The sequence below is a fragment of the Antechinus flavipes genome, chromosome 5 (genome assembly GCF_016432865.1).
Source record: "Antechinus flavipes isolate AdamAnt ecotype Samford, QLD, Australia chromosome 5, AdamAnt_v2, whole genome shotgun sequence".
NCBI classification, from domain to species: domain Eukaryota; kingdom Metazoa; phylum Chordata; class Mammalia; order Dasyuromorphia; family Dasyuridae; genus Antechinus; species Antechinus flavipes.
This window is the reverse complement of record NC_067402.1, coordinates 142,143,558-142,171,451: the sequence shown is the minus strand read 5'-3', so window position 1 is coordinate 142,171,451 and position 27,894 is coordinate 142,143,558. Positions and strand designations below refer to the sequence as shown.

General features: G+C 32.9%; 1 protein-coding gene across 1 annotated transcript; it reads left to right on the top strand.

The window, feature by feature from the left end:
- The first annotated feature begins 55 nt into the window (after nt 1-55).
- On the top strand, nt 56-27,800 carry HBP1 (HMG-box transcription factor 1). The gene is made up of 11 exons (XM_051962640.1): nt 56-351; nt 5,609-5,792; nt 7,641-7,869; nt 11,204-11,342; nt 11,706-11,817; nt 11,910-12,019; nt 12,537-12,693; nt 14,310-14,454; nt 19,701-20,027; nt 24,927-25,068; nt 26,684-27,800. Exons 1-11 carry the CDS (start codon nt 175-177, stop codon nt 26,699-26,701), a joined length of 1,740 nt encoding a protein of 579 aa, XP_051818600.1. The 5' UTR covers nt 56-174; the 3' UTR covers nt 26,702-27,800.
- The last annotated feature ends 94 nt before the right edge of the window (nt 27,801-27,894 follow it).

Below are 27,894 nucleotides of genomic sequence, written 5' to 3'. Positions count from 1 at the left end.
CATCAACCTGCCTCTCTCCGTCCAAAGTGGTTGTCAGAGACTACATTCCCACAATTCATGTCGGCGATAAAGTTTGGCGTACACCTCCGGAGTCTCGGCAGAGATCCAATCCGAATAGCTTGTTTCTATGATTGACGCACCGCACTTACCAATCATTAGAAGAAGAGAGTCAAGATGTGCCCGCCCTCCATGACAGACATCCATAGTACCCAATGGGAGCTGGTAGATGGTCGAATGGCGACTCCACAGGCCAATGAAAAGACGAGAGAGCTAGGTGGAGGCTCGGCCCCCAGGGGGTTGAGGGGAGGGGGAAGGAGAAGCTTGAAAGACTTGGTAATGGCGACGGGTTTGGTAAGTGGCAAAGTTTCGGTTGAGGAATGAAAGCCGCGACTGGGGCCCAAGGCACCCAGACAGGCTCTGTCCGGCTATGGCGGAGGGTACGCGGGGCCGTAGGAAAGGTCGGCGCGACTCTCGTGGTTTCTGTCTTGCGTTTCCCTTACTTCATGATTGGGCTTGTTTGTGTCTAGCTTTAGGAAAAGGGGGGGAGGGCGGATGGCGGGAGGGCTGAGAACCAGTCGGGTACTTCTCTCCACTCTGGCCGGCAACCGCGGGCAGTGGCCGTTAACCGTTGCTTCCACCTTCTTTCAGCCCCCGAATCCCTTTCGTAACGGCCGTGAGCCGACTTGTGTGAGCCCACTGGCGTCTTGTCGCGGCGGCTCTGGCTGCGGTGCGCGAGGGACCTTCGGGGCAGGAGGGGGAACGATCTAGGCGCTTTCCCGGCAGGGGCGGGGGGCTGCCCCAGTGCGTGTAGACAGGACGTGGGGACAGGCACGGAGCTCTAGGGTCTTTAACAAAGTTTGATGGCCAACTCTTCCTGTGGAGGGGGGAGGCCGAAAGGACGGCTTTAACTAGGTGGAGGAGGGTTGAGGGTGGCGGGAAAGGTCTTTCTAACGTCTCTGTCCGAACCTCGGCAGGGGAGTTGGCTGAGGTGGCCTAAGCCGCAAACCTCTCGAAGCCCCTGGGCCCTGGGGCTCATTGTTACGCAGTTCGAATGAATGGGCTCTGGGGCGCCTGCGCAATGGGGCACTGTCGAAGGGGGAATAAACAACCACCGCGTCCAGGCGGCGGTCACATGACGGGAGGTGGGGGAGGGGGGAGATGAGTAATGAAGGAGAGTGGGGGCAGGAAGGGGATGGACTTGGCTTTTACTGGGAGGGCGGTGCTGCGGCTGCAGGGCCGAACCTAGGCGGCTTGGCAGGCCACTCAAGTTTCCTTCTTCCAGCTTGTGCAGCTGCCCACAACACTTTTAAAGGGGGAAAAAACGGCGTCCAGGCGTAATTGTTAGCACCGGCTGTGCTTTGGTATCTTCTGAATTGCACGGCCCAGGTGTGAGCACCTTAGTTGCCTGTGTACACGTTTGAGAGTTCTTTACCGGTTGCTTCCCGGCCAGCGTTCTCTATAAACAGTCATTGTGTAGGGCAAGGGTCATGAAACATTTTAGCCAGAGTGCCATTGGACTGGGAGGATGGGGGAAAGTTGGAAGGTATAGGTGATAGGGAATGAATGAGGATTATTAATGAATTCTTAAGTTGGGTGTGAAATTAAAGTTCGTTTAAGTCAAACTCGTTTGTTATTGTGATTCAAAGTAAAGGACACTAATTAAAATATTGGGTACCTACTGTGGGCACTGAAGGCGTACAAAAATGAATAAGATACGCCATGTCTTTAAGGCAATTGCTGACAGGCCCTTTCCTTTGATGTGGAATTATCCTTTCCTCTTGCTGCTTTTTTCTCCCCTCCTCTCCCTTTTAAAACGAACCAACCAATGTTAGGTTTCTTGGATATAAAAAACAGGAATGCCCCAGTTATCCAGTTGATTAGATTGGTTTTCTCAAACATCTAGACCAGCACTAACAAGAAAGAAGAAAAATCTATGTTGAACATACTTTTCTTTTGTAAACCGCAATCTTAAATATCTTCATTTAAGGTAGATGTAATTTAGGAGCTGGTAGGTGGCACAATGGATAGAACACTGGTCCTGGAGGCAGAAAGACCTGAATTCAAATTTGACCTCAGACATTTACTCACATGTGTGATCCTGGGCAAGTCACTTAACCTGTCTCAGTTTCCTTGTCATTAAAATGGGGATAATAATAGTACTTACCTATCCCACATATTGGTGAGGATATTTGTAAAGTGTTGGCACATAGCCATATATAAAGGTTATTTGTTATTATTTGAGTAAATTAGTTGAATTAAAGTTAAGATTGTGATTATTTGATAATTTTCTAAAAGGTTTTTGAATTTGAAAAACTCTGATTTGTATCCTTTGAACAATCATTTCACCTAATTTTGTGTACCCACAATAATATTTCCTAAGCCAATTAAAAGGTTAAAGAATTAAGGGTTAGATTGTTTTTGTTGGGTGTTCATTTGTGTCCAACTCTTTGTGACCCTATTTGGAGTTTTCTTAGCAAAAATATTGAAGTGATTTGCCATTTTGTTCTCTAGCTCATTTTATACATAAACTGAGGTAAACCAGGTTACCTGACTTGTTCTAGGTTAACATAGCTGAAGTTAGATTTGAACTCTTAAGTCCTCCTAATTCCACCTACTCTTCTCTACTCTTATCACCTAGTTGCTCCAGTGTCTGTCATTTTACAGGGTTTTCTCATTTGATTCTCACAGCTATCCTTTTAGAATTGGTCTTAGCCTCATTTTACAGATGAAGAATATGAGAACAAGGAATAAATCAGTCATACATCTGCTCACTTAATCTAGAATTAAAATTTATCACTTATCTAGTGTCTTTTCTATTATACTTTTGTGGATATTATAGGCAATTTTGAGTAGTCAATTTGTGCTTCACTTAAAAGATTTATATAGTTAAATACATCATCTGATCCTCAACAAATTTTTATGACAATACAAATATGAACATTTTATAGATGAGAAAACACATAGGCAAGATTATGTAATAGATGTGTGTCAGAGTTAGGATTCAAACTAAGTTCTTCTGACTCCAAATCACTGTTCTTTCAGTTTTTCTACAGGTGTTAAGTTATATAATGTGAAGAATATTAGGGAAATGCAGTCAGTAATTAGAATGGTTCTTTAATGAAGTATAGTACTACTTTTATGTGTGGTCTTCCTTTCCTGTTGAGGACGGTTCCTGCTGAAGCAGTTTGCAAACAAGTATTGTTGACTACAGTGAATAAAATTGACCAAAATTAATTTAACAAAGCTACTGAAGAGAAATTTTCTATCCTGTATCTTATACTGACTCCTCCTGCTTTCTGTGCCTAATGAAATAAAAAGTATAGCAATACTTATTAAGTAGCAAGAAAGATTGTATCTTTGTATCCCCAGTACCTAACCTAGAACAGTATCTTGCACTTATTAGGTGCATTTTTGGATTAGATTGGTATGTATGTTGTAGTTAAAGGATTTCTTTTGATTGATGTTGCCAAGTTGATAACTATTAGATCACAAGGGCAGGTATACCCTGATCTTGGGAGTGCAGAGGAAATCTTGTTGCCCTTAATCTTATGTTAGAGAAGTACTAAAGGTAACATTGAACAACATTTAGAGGTTTTTAAAAAGGGTTTTGGGCACCCTCTTCTATTAAGTTTGGTAAACTGTCCTTAAAACAGAAGAGATCTATTTGTAAATTGCAGAAATTCATTAATGTGAGATTTTCATGGTAACTTGAGGAAATGGTTGAAAATATATTGAGGAGGCATTATAGATTTCATAGCAGATATACATTTTGAGACAACTAAGTAGCAATTTATAGGGAGTGCTGGGTCTGCAATTAGAAAGACGAATTCAGATGTAGCCCTATATACTTAATAATTTAATGACTCTAGGCAACTCACTTAATCTGTCTGCCTCAGTTTCTTCTACTAAAATGAAGTTAATAGTAGCACCTAATTCACAGAATTATTGTTTGGAATACATGATAATAATTGCTTGACAAATATTATCTCATGGCATCTGGCACATAGTAATGCTTATTGAATGCTTATTCCCTCTCCTTCATTGATCATAGATTAAGAGCTGGAAGGTAATTTAAGAAGTCATCTTGTCTACCATTTTCATTTTATAGATGAGAAAAAAGGATTAACTACATGAAATGATAAACTCAAAATCACATAGATAGTCATAAATGGAGTCTTGAAAGAAAGTTGAATTTTGCTTCTGGTTATTTTTCTGAGTGGTTATGTCTCTTCAAAATCACAAGTATAATTATCAGTATTAATATATTTTATGACATATCTACTATATGCCAGATAATGTGCGAAGTACTTCACAATATATTATTTCATCTGATCTTCACCTACTTTGGGCAGTAGGTGCTTTTGTTATCCCCATTTAATAGATGAAGAAATTGAGGCAAACAGTAATTTGCTTTAGGATTGTTCAATCAGTAAGTATCTGAGGTTTTTGAGCTAGTCTTTGCTACTTCTTGTCTGGTGCTCTGTCCATTGTACCACTTAGCTAGGGCATCATTGTGTCCAAAAGACTAGTGTAGTTTTATTATAATAAAAATAAATGCTTTTTTTTTTAAGAAGTAATGTCAAAAATTTATATTATTTTCTCCAAATCTTTAAAAGCCTTGTTATTTTTAATATTATTTAAGAATCTTCAGTGAAAATTGTAGGAAACAGATAAGGATAAAAAATATTGTGGATCTGAGACCAAAAAAAAAGAATTCTTCAGTCTAATATTCACATGCTTATAGCTTGCATATTTATGTTGCTTTAAGATTTACAAAGTTGCAGTTGCAAGTCATGGGGTTCTTATTTTACAAATGAGGATGCTGATGCTCAGTGTAGTTAAATGACTAACTTGTGAGCACTCAACTAATAGAAATGTTAAGAATCAGGATTTAAACTTCTTATCCTAACTATATCCAGCTTTCTTTCCAGTTCTTCCGATTTGGTTCCCACTTGCTTTATACTCCCTTTTATAAAGTTTGGGTGATAAGCTTTACTTATATGATCAAGTAATATCTCATATTGTCAAATGTCTTATTTCATATCCTTCTGTAGTTTAGTTCTTTCTCCCTTAAATTGTCATGTGTACCTGTTTTGCATGTTTTATTCCCTTCCTCCCCCACTAGTAGAATGTAAGCTCTTTGGGGCCAGGGACTATTTTCATTTTATTTTTGTGCCTGGCATAGTTCTTGGATTTAGTAAAGTGTTTAATGAATGTTTGTTCAATTGGATTTGATTCAAACATAATAAAAGGCTTTTTGAGATAAATAATCAGAGATTGGCCCCAGGGTTTCACAGGAATGTTATTAGATTAAATAAAATATGTATATAAGTGATGTCCTTTGCATTTTTTAGAAGGAAGGACTTATATAAATTCAGCATGATAACTTCAGAATTTGGCATGTAAATGTAATTGCATGTTAACTTTATAATTACCCATCAAGATGTGTTAGGGAATCGGCCTGAATCTATGAGGAGCACTATATGTAGATTTAATAAACTTACATGAGGGGATGCAAGATTATGATGCTTTTGATCTGTTTGTAGTTAAAATTCCCAAGATCACATATCTTGCCATTTTCATTTACATTACTTATTTTTCTTTTAAGTCTGAACACCATAACATGGTGTGGGAAGTGAAGACAAATCAAATGTCTAATGCAGTACAGAAACTCCTGCTGGTAATGGACAAGAGAGCTTCAGGAATGAATGACTCCTTGGAGTTGCTGCAGTGTAATGAGAATTTGCCATCTTCACCTGGATATGCTTCCTGTGATGAACACATGGAGCTTGGTAAACAATTTACTACTTTTCAGAAATTATCCAGGCCTTTCCATAAGATTTAGCATTAATTTTTACATAGCCAGCTCCAATTCTTAATCCTGTAAAGTAATCTGATCATATATATGATTTTGTCCATTAGAAATTTTCAAGATAATTTTATTTTGTGCTTTTAAAGTGTGATTTAAAACCAAATTGGGTCTTGACTGTCGGTCATTTTAAAAAATATATTGAAATTTTATTGGAACCACATCGACCTGTTTATTAAACATTTTTGACTCCTACTTTTTAAAAAGTAGCAATGAGTAGCTTTTCATTGCCTTTCAAATATGGTATAAACTCCTAACTATCTTTCAAGGACTTTTGCGATATGGCTCCGCCATACCTGTCTTGCCTTACCTCATATTACACTATTTGACATACTCTTTTTTTTTTTCTTGCAAAACTGGAATACTCGCTATCATATCTCATCCTGCTCTCTCCCATCCTTCAGCTTTTGTTCTTACAATTCCTCATTCCCCATGTTTAGGATGGACTCTTAACTCTCTTGGTTAAAATCAGGTCCTACTTTACATTTGAAGATTTCCTACTTTACATTTGAAGATTGCCTATTTCTCCCTTATGAATGTATTTTTCCTCACTTAGTATCTAAAATTTTTACTAAGTTTCTGCTACATGTAGAGCAATTTGAGGATCAGATAAGCCCCAACCTTATGGAATTCAGAATATTATGTGATGTTTCTATTAAGCATTTATTTCACACTTTGTTTTCCAATTATTAGTGTATTTATCTTTCCTGAAGTATCTTTCTTTCCCTAGCACCTGGCATAGTATCTTACATATTGAAAGCATTTAATAAATGTAAAGGGTTTATCTTTTCCTAACAAATGGAGCAAGTCAATGCTTGGCCATTTCCAGTTGTAGGTAGAGGGCAAGAGGGCAGAGTGAATCTTCATTTTGGGTAGATTACCAACCCAGTAGCTGCTGTGTAGACTTAGGGTTTAGAATTAAAAACAGAATATCAAAGGAATAGATCCCCTCAGTGATTTCACTTTCATTTGTGGTATAGCCTGAACATAAGGGATAGAATTTAGCTTAATTTAATAGATTTAATAGAAAATTAGGAAATAGTGACTGAATGTATTGTCTATTGTAACTGGGTGAAGACACTGGGGTGGTGGTTGTATGGGACAGATTTGGGAAGACAGAATCAGGAGTTTGAAGAAATAGTATCCTTTAGTTGGGATTTTAGGAATAGATGTCCTGAATGAGGATTTCATATGGGATAGTTTTTAGTTTTAGAAAAGGTTTCAAGAAATTTGGGTCAAGATCATGAGATTATAAATTTAGAACTAGGAACATACCTTAAAAAGTTACTTAGATCATCTCATTTTGCAATGAGAGAACTAAGACTCAGAGATGTGAGGTCGTACCCTGCATTGCTTTCCCAACAACATGAATGTGTAAGTGTAACCAAGGAGTTTATAGTGTTGCTTATTTTCTGTATTGCTTTTCATACCTGTTACTCCCATGTGAATTGTAAAAATCACTTGTTAAGGCTCTTTAAATGATTGTCAGTATGATAGTTTAGGGAATTAAAATTCATTGCTGCATTAATTTGGTCTTTATGCATCCATCAAAGTAATTCATGAATTTTAAATCTTAAAGTAGTTGTTGCTCAAAACATAATACAAAGAAAATAAATGCACCTTTAATTTTGAAATTATAATCTTTAATGTTCCCAATTGTTTAATATGGATATTTATATGGAAAGACTTCCTTCAGTTATGATAATATTGTGTCATAGACGAGAAATTTGAGTAATTTCTTATGTATGTCTTTGAATTTACCTGTGTGCAGATGACCTTCCTGAACTTCAAGCTGTTCAGAATGATTCTACCCAATCTTCCATATACCAACTTAGTGCAGACATTTCACATCAAGAATATACAAGGCCACCGTGGAACCAGAATACCTCAGACATGTCAGAAAATGCATATTGTGAAAATGAGGTGGATTGGCTGACAGAACTGGCAAACATAGCCACAAGTCCACAAAGTCCTCTTATGCAGTGCTCATTTTATAACAGGTAGGAGTGTTGCTTTCGTTTTTTTATGTATTTAAAATATGTACCATTGTGCAAGCCATTGTGGATTGTAAAATGTTTGTGCTTATTAATGTTTGAATTATTTTATCTGATTTAATTGACCTGTTTACTAGATTAATGTACATTTGATCTTATGGTTTATTTGGATTAGGGCTTTGGTACATCAGATTTGAAACAACTACAAAAATGAGATATATATCTATATATCTATTTGATTTGAGAATGCAATCTTTGGCTCATGACTTTTTCTATTCTTTTTGGATGAATGAACATCACTTGAGATAATGTCAAACTATGTTAATTTTTTTTTTTCTGAGCTGTTGTTTTTTTTTTTAACTTAAATTAGCTAGCCCAATTTTATTAACATCTTAGTAGTCCTTTCCCTATTTTTAATGGAAATAACATTTTTTTCAGCTTAAAGAAATGTGGCAAAACTATATATTGGCTTGTTAACATTAATAATAACATTGTTTCTTTCATTTAATATTTATTTGAAGGTCTGTCTTAGTTTATACTTGGTTGCTTTTTAGATCAAAATTGGTATTCTGAATCTTCCTTAAAATATACTTTGTTTCATGATGATCATTCAAAGAAAGTGATTTATCTACTCATGGAATCTGATGCTTCAGAATAAAGAAAAATAGTCCAATTTTAATAATTTAGCTTTAAAATTTGTTGAATCAAGAGTACCTCTTGACACATTACATAGACAATAAATGACCAGAATCTTTTGATGTGAGTGAAAAAGGCTTAAAATAACACTGCATTTCTCAATGAGAAAATATAATTTACTTCATAATAATGGACTTTGTCAACTGAAAGAATACATAATAATGTGTTTGTTGCATATCGCAGAATACTATAACATACATACGTGTTATATTCTGAATTGACAGATTATATTGTAAAAGACTAAAACTTTATTCATCTAAGAAACCATAGATATCTTATTGACTATATACTTAGAGAACTTCTTTTATCTACCATTTTATCAGAATCATTTACATTTAATTTAAGCCTGTATTTGTTATTTCATTCATCTGTATTAAACCAAAGGAAAATTAAAACACTCCAGGAAAAAAATGTTTTCCCATCAAAAGGCATTTAAAAAAAAAAAAAAAACTCAGATTTTTTACTTGTTGAACATTTCTTGTTAGAAAATAAAGATTATTAGTTTTTGTCATGTCAAAGTAATGATATTTATTTTTATTTTAGTTATTGTAAACTAATATATGGGGCAGCTAGGTGGTGCAGGGCTTAAAATACTGGGCCAGGAAATGAGAAGACATGAGTTTAAATCTGGCCTCTAGCTTTGTGACTCAGGGTATGTCACTTAACCCTGTTTGCTTCATTTTCCTTATCTGTTAAAATGAGTTGGAGAAGGAAATAGCAAACCATTCTGGTATCTTTGCCATGAAAATCCCAAATGGGATCGAGGACAATCAAATGACTGAAAGGATTGAACAACAATAAAAACAAGTATATATACTGCACTAGTGCAAATAGTTTCTTATGGAAATGGAAATGACATGCAAATATCAGCAGTATTATAGAATCCCACCAGGTATCATGATCCTAGATTTTTTTCCTTAAATTTTTGTTTTGTGCTTTATTTTTCATCTTTATATGAGGACTAAATAGTTAATTGTAAGGTGAATTTTTCAGAAGGAAATAAATAAAAATGAGCTTTAAAGAAATACCCCCTCCCCCCCAAAGATGTGAATTTATTATCTACAGGATTTCCTGTGCTTTTTTTCCTAGGGAATAAGAAGGTAAATCATGCTCAACACATTAAATGTCAATTCTTTCTTAAGCAACTTATTGTATAGTGTTTAGAAATCTTTTAGTTATATTTAGATAGCTGAAGTTTTAACTAGGTAGTACCAAAGGAGACAAGTAAATTAACACTATTCATCACACTAATTTTATACCAGAAAAACTTAAGAACATAATTTTTCTTCCAAATTTGGGTTGAGAATGACTGGATTAAGTTATTGTTTTGTTAGAATCCATTCTCTGATTCTTTCTCTATAAATATTAAAGAAACAGAACAAAATCCAACATTTAGAATCTAATTTCAAATTCAAAAGGTAATTAAACAATATGTCAGGACTCATTGGAATATATTTGGATTATTTACAATGATACATGCAAATCAAACCAAAAAAAAAAGTAGTAGGAGGAGGAAATACTATATTGATGGGATCATATATCCTTTATATATTTATCTTATCAGAAATAAGTTCTTAGCTCCATATCTGTTATTGGGGGAAACAATTAAAAAAAACAAAAAACTGAATTTTACAGAAATGGAAAGTTTCGACTTTTTTTTCCTTTGGACTTATGATATGACTAAATTTTAAGAATTTTTATTGGCATTGGACAAAATTTGTAATTTTGTTTCCTTTCTGTTTTTGTCATTCAAGAGTTAACTTTCCTTCTAGTCTTTGCCCCAATTTTATATTGCTTAATCTGTACAAATTAATTGCAAGACTATCATTTTGTAGTCCTGTTTCTTAAAACTTAATCCTTTCTCTATATTCCTAATCTTTTTCTCATATAAAATTATCTTTTTAATCTCTTAAATCCCTGTCTAAACCGTTTCATGACTTGAAAAAAAAGTATTATTTTAGTTAAAGAGGTTTCTGAGACTTTTTGTGGGAAATGATTTTAACTTTTTTGTTTTTAAATGTGTCCCATAAGAAAAAGAATAATTGTGTTTTTGACATTGAGAAATACCTTAAAACTTGTATGGGCTTATATGATATATATTCCAGAATACTTGAGCCAAAGGATCAGGTGCTTTCAGCTTTGGTAAATAAGAGATTTAATCAAATAGTAACTCATAATAGATATTCAGTAAATATTTTAGTGGATTAAATAAACTGCTTCATTGAAGTTAATTTTCTTCATGTTGACCGCATTCCCATCTTTATTGTATATATTTAGAGTTCTGTGTGCATCAGGGTAAGGTGGGATGCAGATAGGGAACGCCAGCACTTGGAAAAAGAAGGTACAAATACGTATAAAATAAAGTATGTTGCAAAATAACATTTGGGGGTTAAAATATGAAATTGAAGAAAACATAAACAAGACATTAGATTTTTAAAAGTGAATGTGGGGAGAAGCTTTGTTAATAATTTGTTGGAAATATAACATAAAGCATATAATATACAGATATCTTGGTTATTTTCAGTTGTGTTTTCCAAATGAAAATTTTGTGCAATAACATAAATTTTGAATGTAAAATAACTTTTGTCATAAGAAAAGGACAATTTGAAGAAGAGACTTGAAAGTTATAAATGTTTCCTTTTAGATCATCTCCTGTACACATCATAGCAACTAGCAAAAGTTTACATTCCTATGCACGTCCTCCACCAGTGTCTTCTTCCAAAGGCGAGCCTACTTTCTCTAATCATCATTGGAAGGATGAAACATCAGTAAGACATGAAAGGGTGAGTTTGTTCATTCGGGTTAAAAATGTTTGCAAAAGAATCAGTGCTTTCTTTACCTTTTGAAGTAACATTTTTTCTTCCTGCCAATTGTTTGTAAATTTATATCATAATCTCATGAAATGTTGCAGTAGTCTTATTTTACTGGGATCTACAAAGTACATTTTGTGATGGTGGAAAAATATATTGTGTAAGAAATGAACTTTAGAATACTATGTATCTTATCTGTTACAAAAAGTGGTCAGATGAGAAAGATACAGTTAACATCTATATTTTGATTGCAGAATTTAGTAGTTGGTATAAATAAATATGTATATATACACACACACACACATATTAAAAAAACTTTTTTTTTTTTTTTTTTAGGCAAGTAGTGAATCAGAGTCTGGAATTTTCTGCATGTCCTCCCTCTCAGATGATGATGATCTAGGATGGTGCAATTCTTGGCCTTCCACCGTGTGGCATTGTTTTTTGAAAGGTAAGGGTATATGTGGTATGTTGTTTTGCAGATCCTATCCTTGTGAGACACTGTTTTAATATTTAGATTTCCCTTTTCAATTTAAATTCCAGGCACACGTCTGTGTTTTCATAAGGGACGTAATAAAGAATGGCAGGATGTTGAAGATTTTGCTAGGTCTGAGAGCTGTGAGAGTGATGATCTCCCTGTGGCTACTCAAAAGGTAGGGCTTTTAATTCTTTACAATATATTCATTTCCTTAGAATAAGATACAGAAGTAATATGCAAAGATATATTCTAATTTTTATTTTAATACATTAAACATTTTAGATGAGGATTTGTTACTATTCTTGGTAGTGAATTTATAATTTTGCACATTTAGGTTATAGTGAGAAACAGTGGATAGGGGGATGATAATTTTTTTCTTTAAAATTCATACTTTTGTTTAATGCTAAATTCAGTTTTATGTATTGTGAAGAGTAAATTGATTTCATATTGGGGGAGGGGAATGGCATGTTAGCATTAAATTTTACTTTAAATAATTCACAAAATGGGCAATTCCCATGTTTGTTAACTTGAGAATTAATTGCATTTTTTTTAAAGCCATAAAAATTTTATAGCCAGAAGGCTATAAATTTTGTGTGTGTGTGTGTGTATAACATAGTATAATATAATATGTCATATAATACAAGTGACTAGCAAGTCAGTATATTTCATTCATATGGTACATACTTTCTCAGGGTTATGGTTCTGATGGTCTAAAGTTGTTATCTCATGAAGAAAGCGTTTCATTTGGCGAGTCTGTATTGAAGTTGACTTTTGATCCTGGTACAGTAGAAGATGGTTTACTTACCGTTGAGTGTAAACTGGACCACCCTTTCTATGTTAAAAATAAAGGTATGGTAGATATTCTGACTTTTTAAAAAGTAAACATCTTAAACTTTTCTCAGTAGCCCATGGCTTTTGTGATTTTTTAGGTTTAAAAGGAAAAGCTGATTTCAGTAATAATTGCTTTAAAATAACAGCAAATCTAGATCTTATTTGAATGTAAATAACTTTAATGTTTACTTTTCCTATTGCAATTATTTACATTTATATAGGACATTAAAAACTAAGTGTGTATATGTATATTTTATACATAGATATACAAAATATATACATGTATATCAGCTTGTTAGTTATTCACCTATAACTTCTTGTCATTTATTTGATTATTAATGCCTATAGATAAAATATCTATACATTTTTCTTTTATATGGTTATAAACTTTTGAGGCAATGAAGTGAGGATGGAATCAGACCTGTGATTTCATTGCTTTAGGGAACTTTCAATGTGGAAATTCTTATAGAACAATTAGAAAACATGCCTGCAGCCCAAGAGTATTGGAGAGTTGCACGAGATATTGAAAGACTGAGGAAGTGGTGCAGGGTAACATAGTCCTGTGTGTTAGAAGTGGGACTTGAAGGGCTTCCTGATTTTTTGGCTGTCTCTCCATTACGCCATGCTGCTTCTCAGTTGTAATTATATAATGTCATAGTTAAATTGTATAGAGGTGGTGTAGATTGGTAGCTAGAGTGCTAGGCTTGGAGGCAGGAAGACCCAATCCCACCTCTTATATTTCACTACCTTTGTGACTTTGGACAGATAAGTCACTTCATTTGTTCATGTCTCAGGAAACTCCCTAGTACATACTTGCTAAATCATAAACTAGTTGTGGACTTTAATCACTGATGAAATAACAGGCCCCATATTTATTTATTTATTTTAATTGTGTTTGTATGTATTCAAGTATTTATTTATTTATTTATACATAGTCATAGAATGATGTTCTTTGCTTGTGCTTTCTTCATTTTGAGTTATATAAACCTTTGCAAAAATTTTAAATACTCAAAATTTTTAATGTCATTATAGTATTCCATTATATTAACATACCATTCAGTTATTCATGAACTATTGAATATTTGTTTCTAATTCTTTGCTATTAGAAATTGTGCTAAGTCAAGAACAGCTCTTTTTATGAAAAAAAAAAAAATCTTAAAAGTACATTTCCAGTAATTACTGGATCAAAGAATGTGATTATTTTTGTGATTCATAGTGTAATACCAGATTGCCCTTCAAAAAGATTTGACCAGCAGTGAATGTAGGTATTATCTGGCATATTCTAGTAAATAGTGGCATCATAGATAATCTGGTTGATAGAATTGCCAAGTGTACCATATTTGAATCAATAAGTATTATTTTTTTTTTAGAGAAGTAGAATTTGGTAAATGCATTTTAACACTAGTATAAAAAACACAATTTATTCTTAAGTGTTTGAGAAAGTATTTACTATGCTAAAATCCTGATATCGTCTTTATAAATATAAATTAACTATTTTGTGGTAGATTTGTTAATTTTGTGGAGATAATACTAAATGCTAATGTCCAACAACAAAAAGGATGCATTGGGGGAAGGGGGACAAGAAATTAGGTACAGCATCAGTGTGCTTATGTTACTATTATATATAACTATAGGTTGGTCATCATTTTATCCAAGCCTGACTGTGGTTCAGCATGGCATTCCATGCTGTGAAGTTCATATTGGCGATGTATGTCTACCTCCTGGACACCCCGATGCCATTAATTTTGATGATTCAGGTGTTTTTGATACATTTAAAAGGTAATCTTGGACTCATTTTTTTTTTAAATAACATATTTTGTAATTACTGTAATATTAAGATGAATATTTACAGGGACATATAAACCTTTATGACTTGGAAAAATATCAAAGAAAAATTGCTTAGGAAAAATCATAAAAGCATAATAGAAATAAATTAAGTAGTCAGGGTAAATAAAATAATATGCAATCTGGAGAATTGTAGTATTCTAGGAAAGGGATTGAACCTGTATGAGACCTTTAAAATTTGAATAGCATCAATCATTCAACAAGCATGTATCAGACTTCTTTATGTGCTAGGCATCATGCTAGGCACCAAGGATAAAAAAAGACAAAAATGAAAGCTCTTGTCCTCAAGTAACATGTTCTATTAAGGAGATAATGTACAAAAAAAATAGAAGGTAATTTGGGAGGAGAAGCTCTAGTAATCGAAAAGGCTTCACAGTAGAGATGGTAATTAGAGCAGAACTTTGAAAGAAACTAAAGATTCTGAAGTGAGAAGAGGGTGCTTTTCTGGTCTGGAGCCACAGTCAAGGCCTCTTTGGGGAGGTTAGTCTGTATGACCCCCATATGACTGTGAAGGAACAGTATGGAATAAGATGAATATGAAGGGTTTACAATATCAAACAGAAAAGTTCCATAGTCAGACCTTTCTTTAGGATTGGCTGTATTACAGAGAATGGATTGAAGAAGGGGAAGTTTAATTAAGAGGTCCTTGCAATAGTCCAGATTCGAATTGGTATAGGGAGGAGCTGCAGTAGTTGCTATATATGAGTGGAAAGAAGTGAGAGCTGTGGTAATAGAATTGATGAGGAGAGATTGAGAAAATAAACTTGAGGGATGGAGGGGTAAGGGAGTGTACTTGACACAAATATGGAAGTTTAGAAGGTTGATTTTTGGGGAAGAAAAATAAGTTGTGTTTCATTATCTCAAATATATTTATATGTTATATCCCCTCCATTAGACTAAAAGTTCTTTAAAGGGAGTGCCTGAGGTATTTTTCCTGTATTCTTAGCACCTAGCTTAATGCTTTTTGCAAATAAGAGTTAATAAATGTCTGTTGAGTTGAATTGAATTACAGATCAGCTTTGAAGAGAAGTCAAATGTGGTGTTCTGCCAAATTTAAACTAAAAGTCTCCAATTATTAAAAAACCTAATCCTTAGAAATGATACATCTAATATTCAGGGGCTTTTTTAAATTGCTTGGGAAAACATAGTAGAATTCTATCTACCAAGTCATGATTTCAATTCTTGTCTTACTGTGGTTGGTCACAGAAAGAGGAATGGCAGGTGAATAGCCAGACTGCACTACTGTTATCTTCAATACTTCAAAAGAAAATAAGAAAGGCTCCACATAGAGAATTTATGGATAAGCAAAAGATGGGTTGTGATTTGCATGGTTGAAAGAATATCCAAATTGATAAGATCAGAAATCAGACCAATTGGCCTTCTTCTATGAGTGTGAAATACCTACATTGAAGCTTAGGACTTACACTTAAGTTTTTTAGCTTAAATAATTCTTAAAGCAAAAGAATTCTTATGGAACAGACTAGTTCCATTCTTTAGGGACTTCTTTAAAAGAGGAAATTAACAGTTCATTTTAACAACTTAGTGTAATAACTGGGGAAAGTCTGTATGATATTTAAATTCTCAAATAATATTTTAATAATGAAATTTACATAGCAATTTAAAGTTTATAAATCACTGTACAAATATTTTCTCATTTTATTCTCAACAAGACCCATGGGAGTTATATGCTATTAGCCACATTTTACAGATGACAAAACTGGGACAAACAGTAAAAGTCACATGTTCAATTAAGTGTCCTAAGTTAGATTTGAACTTGGGTTTTCCTGACTGCAGGTGTAATTTGTACCATCTACATGCCACTTTGGAGTGAGTTCTGAACTTTGGAATGAAATTCGTTTAGGAAAACAAAACAAAAAACATCCATAGAGCAGAAAAATAAAATAAAATGACAAAGACTAAGGAGAAATCTAAATCGTTTCCAAGCAAATGAAATAAGGAAAAGCACTGAAAAAGTTCTAGCCATCTCTCGCCTCAGGGGAAGACACGTGTGATTATCAGGAAACTTTATTGGTTAGGTATTTTAAGCATGATTTAATTGACCTTGACTAAAAAGACATTCATAGTTTGCCACCTTCTGAATATCAGACAAATTTCAGACAGCTTTTTTCTCTTGGTAAAATTGGCATTTCAGTTAATGCTTATGAAAATGGAGTTTTTGTTTTCTTGAATTTTCTAGAAGTAGTAAATAGAAAGAAACTTGATGTTTCATATATTTCAAAGTATCATAGAAATTTCATGATTTAAAAATTATATAGAAATATATATAACTGTAAAATTGTCATTTAATTAAATGATTAATTATTTCAATGGGGGAGGGGGTGAAATTAGAGGGATTTAATCTTGAATTACTGCTTTGTAGTGGAGTGCCACTAGAGGGCAGGCTTACCAAATTTTAGCAATTAATGGTCTTTTTTACTCTAGACTTCAAAATAAAATTATTTTTCATATTGTTAAAGTTGAAAGAGTATTGGTTTGCCCAAGATAAAACAAGTGGCAAAAATAGGCCTTGAATCAGACTCTTTGTTTCTAAATTCAAGGTCAGGGTCATACAGAGATAGTAAGTTAAAACTCCAAGCCCGTCTACATTCAGTGTTTCTTCCACTACACTTTGATTATAATTTGGAGTTGTTTTCTAAAGGCTTTATTAAGGTATCCTAAAAATACTTTTCTCTTTCTCTTGTTTACGATTCTAGAGAAGATCTAAATTTTTATAAAACCACAAGTTACATTGATGTACAAACTAACCACTGATTATTGTTCAGATATTTGTTAACTATAAACATCCCATAGTATTTGAACTTTGTGATTTCCTGTATTAGAAAATGTATCTAAATATATTATACATTAAAAAATCATATGCATGGAGAATCATCAAAAGCCATTTGTGTCTAATATTCTAGTTGTAATATCAGCTAGTTACCTTAACAGTGGCATTATAGGAAGAGCACATTTTTCTAAAATTTTTTAATATTACAGTGTTAAATCATAATGTTTGAATGTAATTTGGATGCTTGATGCTCTAATAAAAATTACTGTTTTGTTTTAAATATTTATCTTCTCACTTTAGCTGTGTTTTTGGCACCCTTGGATGACAATAACATATAGTTAGTCTTTTCTTGATTTTATTTATAACAAAACTTATTGGAGTCCTATAAATGTACAATTATTCGTCATTATTTTGATACATTTCTTTCTCTTGATTCATTGCTAGTTTATTTTAAAAGGGTAGAGAAGCAAGAATTGGGTTCAGTATACAACTGAAGTGACAAGTTTCATGTCAAAATATATATATATGAAGTAGGAAGTCAAGAAGAATTGATACAAGGCTCATTAATGTTGGTAGTTAAAAGATGAAGTCATCTTTAGTCTATTGTTTATATTAATGGTGACTCTTTGTATGATTATAATTTCTTCTAACATTGTTATAGCAATATGTGCTTTATCTGACAATAATGGGGAATACACATCATTGAATGTTCATTGAATGTATCTGATTGACTTTTTGGGGGGAGATTTCTTGGTGTGGTTTGCCATTTCTTTCTCCAGTGGATTAAAGCAAACAGAACTTAAGTAATTTTGTCAGGATCACACACAACTAGTAAGTGTCTGAGGCCTCATCTGAACTCAGATCTTCTGAACTCCAGGTCAGCACTCATCTATTGAGCCATCCAGCTGCCTCTATTTGAAACTTACCCTTTCTTAGTAAAGGAAGCTTAAACATTGGAATCATTTTCCATCAAAATCTTTCTAAAAATGTATCTATCACATACTGCTCTGCCTTTATTAACAGAGTTATATTTAACATGACAAACTTTTTGATGATGTAAGTCATCTTATAAATATTTATTGCTTTTAGTAAAATAATTTTTTAGACCTTTAGATGGTTCTTTGGAGTGCGACTTTTTACACCAGATGACTGTATTTTTCATAATTTGTACATTAGTTCTTTGGAATCATTTTCCATTAAAATCTTTCTAAAATGTATCTATCACATACTGCTCTGCCTTTTTTTAATAAGAGTTATACTTAACATGACAAACTTTTGATGATGTGTAGGTCATCTTATAAATGTTTATTACTTTTTTGTTAAATAACTATTTAGACTTACAGATGGTTCTTTGGAGTCATACTTTTTACCTCAGATGACTATATTTTCATAATTTGTTATGTTAGCTTGCAAGAGTTTTATTTATACCTGTTTATAGATCAGGGGCTCAAGGTATTTTAACTTTTTTGTGTCATGGACCCCTTTGGTTGTCTTGGTGAATGAAACCTGGAGATCCTTTCTCAGAATAGTGTTTTTAAATTGAGGTTGAGGCTACTGAAAATAATGATATGCTTTTTTTTTCTTATGAAAGTTTGTAAACTCCCCTGAAATCTTAAAGTGTCCTGTGGAATCCAGGTTAAGAATCTTTGCTCTTAGACCAGGTGTCAAACACGTGGCCATCCATGTGGCCAAGTGAAAATTTATTTGGGAAATATCAAACCAAAATAGAGTATAAGGTAACTTTACATTTTAAAACTAAGTCAATATGCAGCCTGCAGAAATCCTTATGAATTAGTGGCCTTTTATTTCTATTTAAATATGATACTATTGCTTAGGAGAATACTGTCCTTTTCCTATGCCTCAAGTGCTTTGCTCCTAATCTATTAGAATTAAAGTAATAAATTCTAGGTAAGAGCCTAAGGAGTTTTCCTTTGAGTGACGTACAGAGTAATTTAAAAAATGGATATATTGACATCTTGACTGATCAAAAGCTTTCTCAAAATGTAGTTTGGTTGTAGTCAGACTCTGGCAGGTAATTGAACTATTTTAAGTAATTGTATATAGTTGTAAGGACAGAAAGATATGGTAATGTCACTAATAAAATAGAAAAGTATAAATATTAAACATAATGTAGAAAAAAGTTTTCAGTTATTAAAATGTTGACAAAAATGAGTGAATTGTTACTTATTTGTTGAATATATATCTTTAATGTATTAAGCACAATAAAGTGCTGGGAATGTTAAGAAAAAGTCTTTCTCTTATTGGGAAAATACAACATGTATTCAAACAAGTAAAAACAAGTTAATTTGAGAACAGTCAGTATTAAAAACTAAGTGAAATATTCTGTACTTAATAGCCATTTTAATTAATATACTTATTTTTATGATTCTAGTTATGACTTCACACCTATGGATTCTTCTGCTGTTTATGTATTAAGTAGCATGGCTCGTCAACGTCGTGCATCTTTATCTTGTGGAGGACCTAGTAGTCAGGACTTTGAAAGATCAGAATGCAGCAAAAACTGTGTCTCTACTGGATCATCACAGCTTTCTTCCAATTCTTTGTATAGTAAAGCTGTCAAAAGCCACAGCTCAGGGACTACAAGTACTGTGAGTGCCACTTCTCCTAACAAGTGCAAAAGACCAATGAATGCCTTTATGCTTTTCGCCAAAAAGTACAGAGTTGAATATACTCAGATGTATCCAGGGAAAGATAACAGGTAAGCAGTAAACGTGTTCTGATTATGACTATTAATGTTTTTCACTGAATTTCATCATTACTTAGATGGTTATCTGTACCTTTCAATTCAGCAAACATTTGTTAAGGGCCTACACTGGGGAGACAAAAACAAAAATGAAATTATCCCTACCCTCAAGTAGATTACAGTCTATTGAAAGATCTTTAAATACAAATTCACACACAAAGTAATTTTTTTTATATGAGTTGACATGTGAAATGAGCTTTGGAAACTTAAAAGGTTCCAAGAAATGTAGATTTCCAAGGAGGGAATTGCAGACATTGGGGAGAACAAATAGACCATTTTGGCTGAATCATATGGTATTTGAAAAGGGGGATAGTTTATAACCAGTAGAGAAAAGTAGGAAAAAAATAAATTTCCAAGTGTTGTATATTTAGTGAGGAATTCCTAGTTTTAAAAGTACACAGTGCTTTTATGAGACATCAGCTACATGAATAATGACTTGGTGATAAAATGCTGTATAGCTGCATCATCAAGTCCTCCAGAGTGCTACAATTCACAGTAGCTATGGTTCTCTGGATGCAACTGAACTAAATTATTAACAGGTTCTTCACAAGTGTGTGTTTAACAGTGTTTCTAGAGCTTGAAAACTCCTGGCAGTCATATATTACACAAATCTGTGGGGACCCAGATATACAAGGCTTCTGACGGCAGGTTGTTTTGTAGGGAAATGAAATCATTCTCTCCACCACCTCCCCCCAGTGAATATCTGTGCATTGCAGTAAATTATAAAAGGATAAAAAAAATCATAAACATAATGAAAATACTGGAAAACAAGTTTTTAGACAGACTTTAGAATGTGGCTGATTTTTTTTAAAAAACATTTTACTGAATTCTTGGTTGGATATGGTCTAAATAGTGTTACATAACAGTTTGTTTCAGTGTATTGTTAAGATTATTTAAAAACTATAACTTTCTAGATGTATTTCATAGGTGATTAAAGAGAGCTCTTTATTTTTAGATAGCTCTTTGACATGTGTCTTGTAATGAATACTGACAATTGATATAACAGAGTCTAATAAACTTTTGGTATAATTAGATAATTAGACCTAAGTGGTACACTTTTTTAAAAACGTTACATTTTCATTATCAAAAATGTTTGAGTTCAGTGACTAATATGTTTGACTTCTTGCTTCTAAAAATATAGCAAGATTCATATTTTAGGAGAAATATGAGAAGGTTTTCCCTCTTAATGTCAGAAAAAAAAAAGGCATAAAAAGAAAAATATTGCCTTTTTTCTCATGCAGTCTTATCAAGGCTGTTGGGTAGGAAAGGAGAACAGACAAGTACCTGGCTAGCTAATGTAAGCCAAATTGCTAGGTATATTTTGAAAAGTATTTAAAATTCTCAAATAAGCCACTTTAAGATAGATGAAAAAATCCTTAGTGAGGGTCTTTTTCTTAGTTTCTTTAGATCTAGGAAGATAGAGCCAAGAAAGCTATATAGAATGAGTTGTTTGGAATTGATATGCTGAATGATTTGCCCATGATCTTATGATTAAGTAGTAGAACCAGGATTAGTCTGAATCTAAATATTATGTTTTATATATACACCATTCTTACCTTGAGTCACCCCACAAGAATATTTGTTATTTTTTTCAAAAAAATTTCCATATAAGTAGATATAACAAAGAATGCCTACATGAAGTCAATAGACAGATATATTATTATTTCTATATGAAGAACATATTGAATTTTTTCAAACTTAAATTTTTAGTGATAATCATGTGGCATTCTATTTTCTTCATTTTTTCCCATACATACATACATACACACACACACACACACACACACACACACACACACACACACACACGTTTTGTTGGTGGTGGGTTTTTTTTTTTTTTTTTTTTTTGGCTGAGGCAATTGGAGTTAATGACTTGCCCAGAGTCACACAGCTAGGAAGTGTTAAGTGTCTGAGATCACATTTGAACTCAGGTCCTCCTGACTTCAGGGCTGGTGCTTTTATACACTGTGCCTTCTAGCTTTCTCGTATTTTCTTTTTTTTTAATAACCTGCATACACTTCTTGTTTTTATTTCTATATCAATGGATAGCCCTAATCTTGCCATACTTGAATTTGCCTTTATATTTATTTTAAAATGCTTTTAAATAGATTAGTGTTTGTTTTGTTTTTTTTTTTTAAATCCCAGGTATAATTGCACTAGAGCTTTTCACAAAGTTATCTTTACCCAGTTATTAAATCCTTGCTTTGTGATCATGTCTCACATTGTAATGACTCACTTATTTTGCTGCCTTGTGAAACTAGGCAAAGGAAATTGATTGGTTAATAGGCAGATATTGGCCAAATTCAAAAGTTCCAAAGACAAATTTGCCTTCCATCTTTGCTGCTGTCTAAACCACAGTTAGACACATAATCTCCCCCAAATTCCACAGATTTCTTCACATTCAAAACAAGACTCAAGTCCCCTCTTATATGGGAAAATAGACAATTTCATTATCTTAGTTCACACCAAGGTATAAGTGACTTATTATCTTTACTCCTCATTTTCTATTATAAAAGAACTTAATTTTACCTAAATGAATCTTAGATTTGTGCAACTAGAAGGGAACTGGAAAGAAAAAGGAACTAGTTTTGCCCTGAAGGATGTATACTACATTCTTTTCTTTATGCACTTTGTTTTTAGAATATCTTAATCTATATCTTTTGGTTTTATGCATTAACTAAGATGATTGAGATTCCAAAGTATATATTTCTGAATTTAGTTATCTATCTATTTCAGATATCTAAGTTAGATTATTCTGAAACATTTAATAAAGAGAAATGTAATCAGTATAATTTTGGCTATGTTGCTTTTGTTTGTGCAAAATCTTTTTAATTTAGTAAAATTATCTATTTTACATCTTGTAAATGTTCTCTCTTGTTTGGTCATACATGTTCCCCTTATCCATAGATTTGGCAAGTAAAATATTCAAGAATTTGCTTACGATAACACCTTTTATGTCTAAATCATATTCCCATTTTGACCTTATCTTAATATACAGTGTGAGATGTTGATCTGTACTTGGCTTTACAAATATTTCTATGAAGGCTCTGAGAACATTGCTATATAATAATAATACTTTAATCTTTTTAAAGTACTCTTGTAGTTGAGAAAGGCAGGGAGGTAATATCCCCATCTAAAAATTTGAAAGCTGAGTGTTCAATAAGTTGTTCAGGGTCATTCAAGTATCTGAACCTAAAATTCATGTCTTCTAACTCCTAATCTATTGATTCTTAGCTATCTCATAAGAGATGCTTTATTATAAATCATTAGCTATTTAAATTTCCTTTATGTTAACTGAAATTACATTTGAGTGATGTATGATAATTTTTTTCTGTAAAACCAACTTTTTATTAATGTTTCTGATATAAGTAGACTAGAAAGTTATTTGAATTTATTTTTTTATCCTGGATAATAATAATTCCTTGATGAGTATTCTCATTGTCTTGATAATTTTACTTTTTCCCCATGAGACAAATAATGTTAAGAATATGGAAAGTCCATTTCCTTGGTCAGACTTTTGGAAAAATATAAGGCATGGAGGAGAGAAGAAGTGATACTTTTAAGTAGTATAATGTAATTAACTTTTAAAATGAAAAATCAACTTGAAATTGTATGCTAAAACTTGATGCAAAAATAGTTGATATTAATATTTCATTTTAAATGAACTCTAGAGAGAAGGAAAATCATGAATATTCAAAGAAAAGAGTCAATTTAATCTTTATAGATGTGCATCTTACATCACCCAGTATTAAATTAGTTACATGAATTTGTGGAGCTCTAATTTATGCCTTACTGTGCCATATATATTAATTTCATAGTCTCGTCATACGACAAATAAGATATCCATATGAATGAAACTTTTTTTCTGTTGCAAAATTGTTCATTTATAAATTACATGCTAACCTTAATTTATCAGGTAATTTTAGAAAGTGATTTATTTTATGAAAGTGCTTACACACAAGAGAGCGAGCGCAATAGATATATGTGGAGAGAGACAGATATATACATCGTTGTATAACTCTGATTTGGGGGGTCTCCTTATTTTTAAAATTTCTTGTTCAGTAAATATTGAATGTAGGTGATTATTTTTTTATGTGATAACTGAAAATTACTTTAAATTTGCAAAACGCTGATTTTTGGAGCAAAGCAGTTAGATGATTAAGGCAAATAAAAAAATAGCAAGTCACTCACTTAGAGTACTGATAAAAGAAGGCCAACAATATAATGCAGTTAGTAGATCAACCCAATCTTACTGATAGAAAATTAGGTTGACGTTTTTAATGTTTCCACCTAGTTTTTTTTCTAATTTGTAGGGCTTGTCCATAGCCATCCTTATATTTATAGCCATCATAATCCTGATTATATGGAGCAATTTTGATAAACTTATTTATGATAGGATAAGTTAGATCAAAGGCATTAGACATATAGCCTGAACAAGATTAGTTCCTATCTGGTTATGTTAATGTAAAGTCAATCTGTGGCCTGTGGGGATCCTTTTGTATGGTTTTTAGAGGCTCCCATTTCTATTTGAGTTTGACATTATCTGGTTAAATGATTTAACAAAACAAACAAACCATTTCTTTTGAACAATATCATTATATAGGAATCAAACAGACTCCACTAGTTGATTTCTTTTTAATAAATTTCAATATTGACTCTATACTTAATAGTTTTAAATTCCTCCTTGACTAGGGCTGGTCTTTATATCTTAAGATTTTAATAGAGGAAGACTATTATTGTTTTAATCTTTTTTCCTTCAATACATTTGACTAAATAATGTTGAACGATTTTTTTTTTCTATTCCATGTCTACATTTTTTACTTTTCCTGTAATGTGAAAATATTTGTTTTTCAGAGCCATAAGTGTGATACTTGGTGACAGATGGAAGAAAATGAAAAATGAAGAAAGGAGAATGTATACCCTAGAAGCCAAGGCTTTGGCTGAAGAACAAAAACGTTTAAATCCTGACTGTTGGAAACGGAAAAGAACCAATTCAGTATGTTTCACAGAGTAATTGCTCTAAAGTCCTATTATTGATAATCTTCTCCCCTTCCTGTTAAATTTTATGGAAGGATACCTGGTCTTTTTACATCTTCTTAGCTTAATATTTTTATCATTGATAATGCCTTTTCCTCCTATTGAATTGAAATTATTTTTCTCCTAGCTATTATATTCATTAGTGCCCCCTCTTCATGTTAAGAATTCTTAATTAATTTAATCTTCAGTGAGTTTGAAGTGGCCCTGAAAATTCCAGGCTAGTATACCTCATTGCTCATATGCTAGGATACAAAGATTTGGCTGGAAGGTGGATGTTGGTAAAAGTCATAATAAATTGGAATTTTAAGACCTTGTTCCTGATTGGGAAAGGTCTGGAAAAGATGCCTTACAATGTTAACTAAATATTGTGTCTTCTTAGCATACATACAATTTTTAGAGTTAATAAGACCTCTGAATAGAGTGGCACAGAAGAAAAGGTAAAACTACATTGTAGTGTAGTTAAGATTCATTATTGAATCTTAGAACAGAAATAATAAACAGTTAAATTCAAACAATTAAATTAAAAATCAACAGTAAAAATTATAAACTCGTTTTAAGAAATAAAATTTGGTTTGAAGTTCTGTGATATGTCACTTGTGAAATGAGGATTTAAATATTTTTCATTGGATAATAAGCAGTTTTTTGCTAACAGTATAATGCAGTATTTTTATGTGCATATGTATATTAAGTATCTCAAGAAAGTAGCTGATTATTTTGTAACATTTGGGGGAACTGTTTAAGGAGGTACTGATTATTATTAAGACAGCCAATAATATTTTCTTATATTTATAAGCAAGATCTGATGATTACAAAAATGCTCTCTGTGGTCTCATGGGAAATTTTTGTTTTATATTGACTATTTTTCATAATCATGATGGTAATGATAAAACTATTAAGATCTGGTATTTTACATGTTGTCTTGTTTGATTTTTTTTCCAGCAACTCTTGGAGCTAGGTGATATTCTTAAGTGAGTCATATAGCTGATGACTGTCTAAGGCAGGAGTCAAACTATGCGTGCCACTTAGCTTACAGGATAGATTTTGGAAATATAGCTGCTAAATAGTGCAGTGGATAGAGTGCTGGGCCTGCTATTAGGAAGACCTGAATTCATATTTAGCCCAGACACTTAGTATCTGTGTGATCCTGGGCAAGTCACTTAAACCATTTTCCTCAGTTTCATCATCTGTAAAATGGGTATGATAAAAATAGTACTTTACCTCTCAGGGTTGTTGTGACAATCAAATAAGATAATAATCGTAAAGTACCTAGCTTGTTGCTCAATATGTACGCACACATAAATATTAGCTATTGTTATTATTTTATAATAAGGATATATATATATATATATTTCATTTCTTGTCACAAAAGCATGCCTGGCTATTAAATAAGTATCAGTGCTGTCTTTCCATAGATCTTCTTGAGGGCTTGACTTCAATTTATTAATAAATTATAATCTTAATCTTAAAAGTCAATTTTTTTGGCGGGGGTGAGGGGGAGATTTTGTTCTATAATTGTTTACAACACAGGTTTTTCATTCTATAAATGTTCACTTAATTCACTTTTTCCCCCACAGGGCTCTCAACAACATTAAAACCAAGATGTTTTATTGTTCTTAATCTATATTTGCAAAACTGTTGACACTTGATGGGGAAAAAAAAAAGACTTTAAGAAGATCAAGGCCTCACCATTTTTCATGAATTTGTGTGACCATAAAAATACTGATAGCATTGAGTCCTGAAACAAGAGTGAGGATTTGCTTTCAACAATAGAGCATTAAGTAAGCTAAAACTATCAACATTGTAAACCAAATTGCCTTATTTTCTTCCAAACTTCATATATGTCTATCAGGTAATATAGGCTTGAAAATTGATATCCTGTGGTGCTAAAAGTACAGTAGAAAGAAAAGTGTATAAATGTTTTATTTTAAAATGTACAAAAGGGGGAATTTTAAAATATGTAACTGCTGTTTATACATTGGACCCTTATTGCTTATTAATATGTATTGCACAAACTATGTAATTAAACTGAAGCCGGGAGTTGGGATTTCCTTCAACAGCAAACATGTGGCCCTAACACCAGTGCCAAACACAGAAGCTCCCAGTCTGGCCAGTGCCAAGAGGCGACCAGGACATGTGGCAGGTGATGGTCTAACAAAATATGGAAAACCACCTGGTGCAGTGCATGCTATAGGCATGTTGTCTGGCTTGTGTGACATTTTGTACTAGGTGGCAGGACTGTCAGCCCTCATTTCCAGTGGAAAAACTAGCCCAGGCCAAGGCAAAGTTAGTTAATAGCACTGGTATATACACCACAAGGTGCTATTAACACATTGTCACCATAATATTTTTAAACTCTGTTCTATCTCCTCAACCATATATCTTAAGTATCTTATTTTTTGTCAACAGATATCTCCATGGTGGGGGCAGATTTTGCACTTATGGGCAGTGCAACACTTGCACTTTACTTTTTTCCTCCAACTGTTTAAAATTAGAGCAAATCCATTGGCGATACAGCTGCTTTTGCTCTGAGCTACAATCATGGCTTTTCATGTTACTTAACAAGAGGTGTTTCTGGTTAGGAATCACAGCTGTAAAATTGATTTGAGTTCATTACACGTCTTCATGATGTTGCCCCTAAATTTTGCACACTATATTCTTGTATATTATTTCAAATAAAACTTTAAAAAACAATTTGTGTATTTCTGTAATAGGATATCTGGTTCTTAAATATATAATTAAGTGATAGAGCTTCAAATAGTAAGGACTATCTTTAGGTATCTAGATG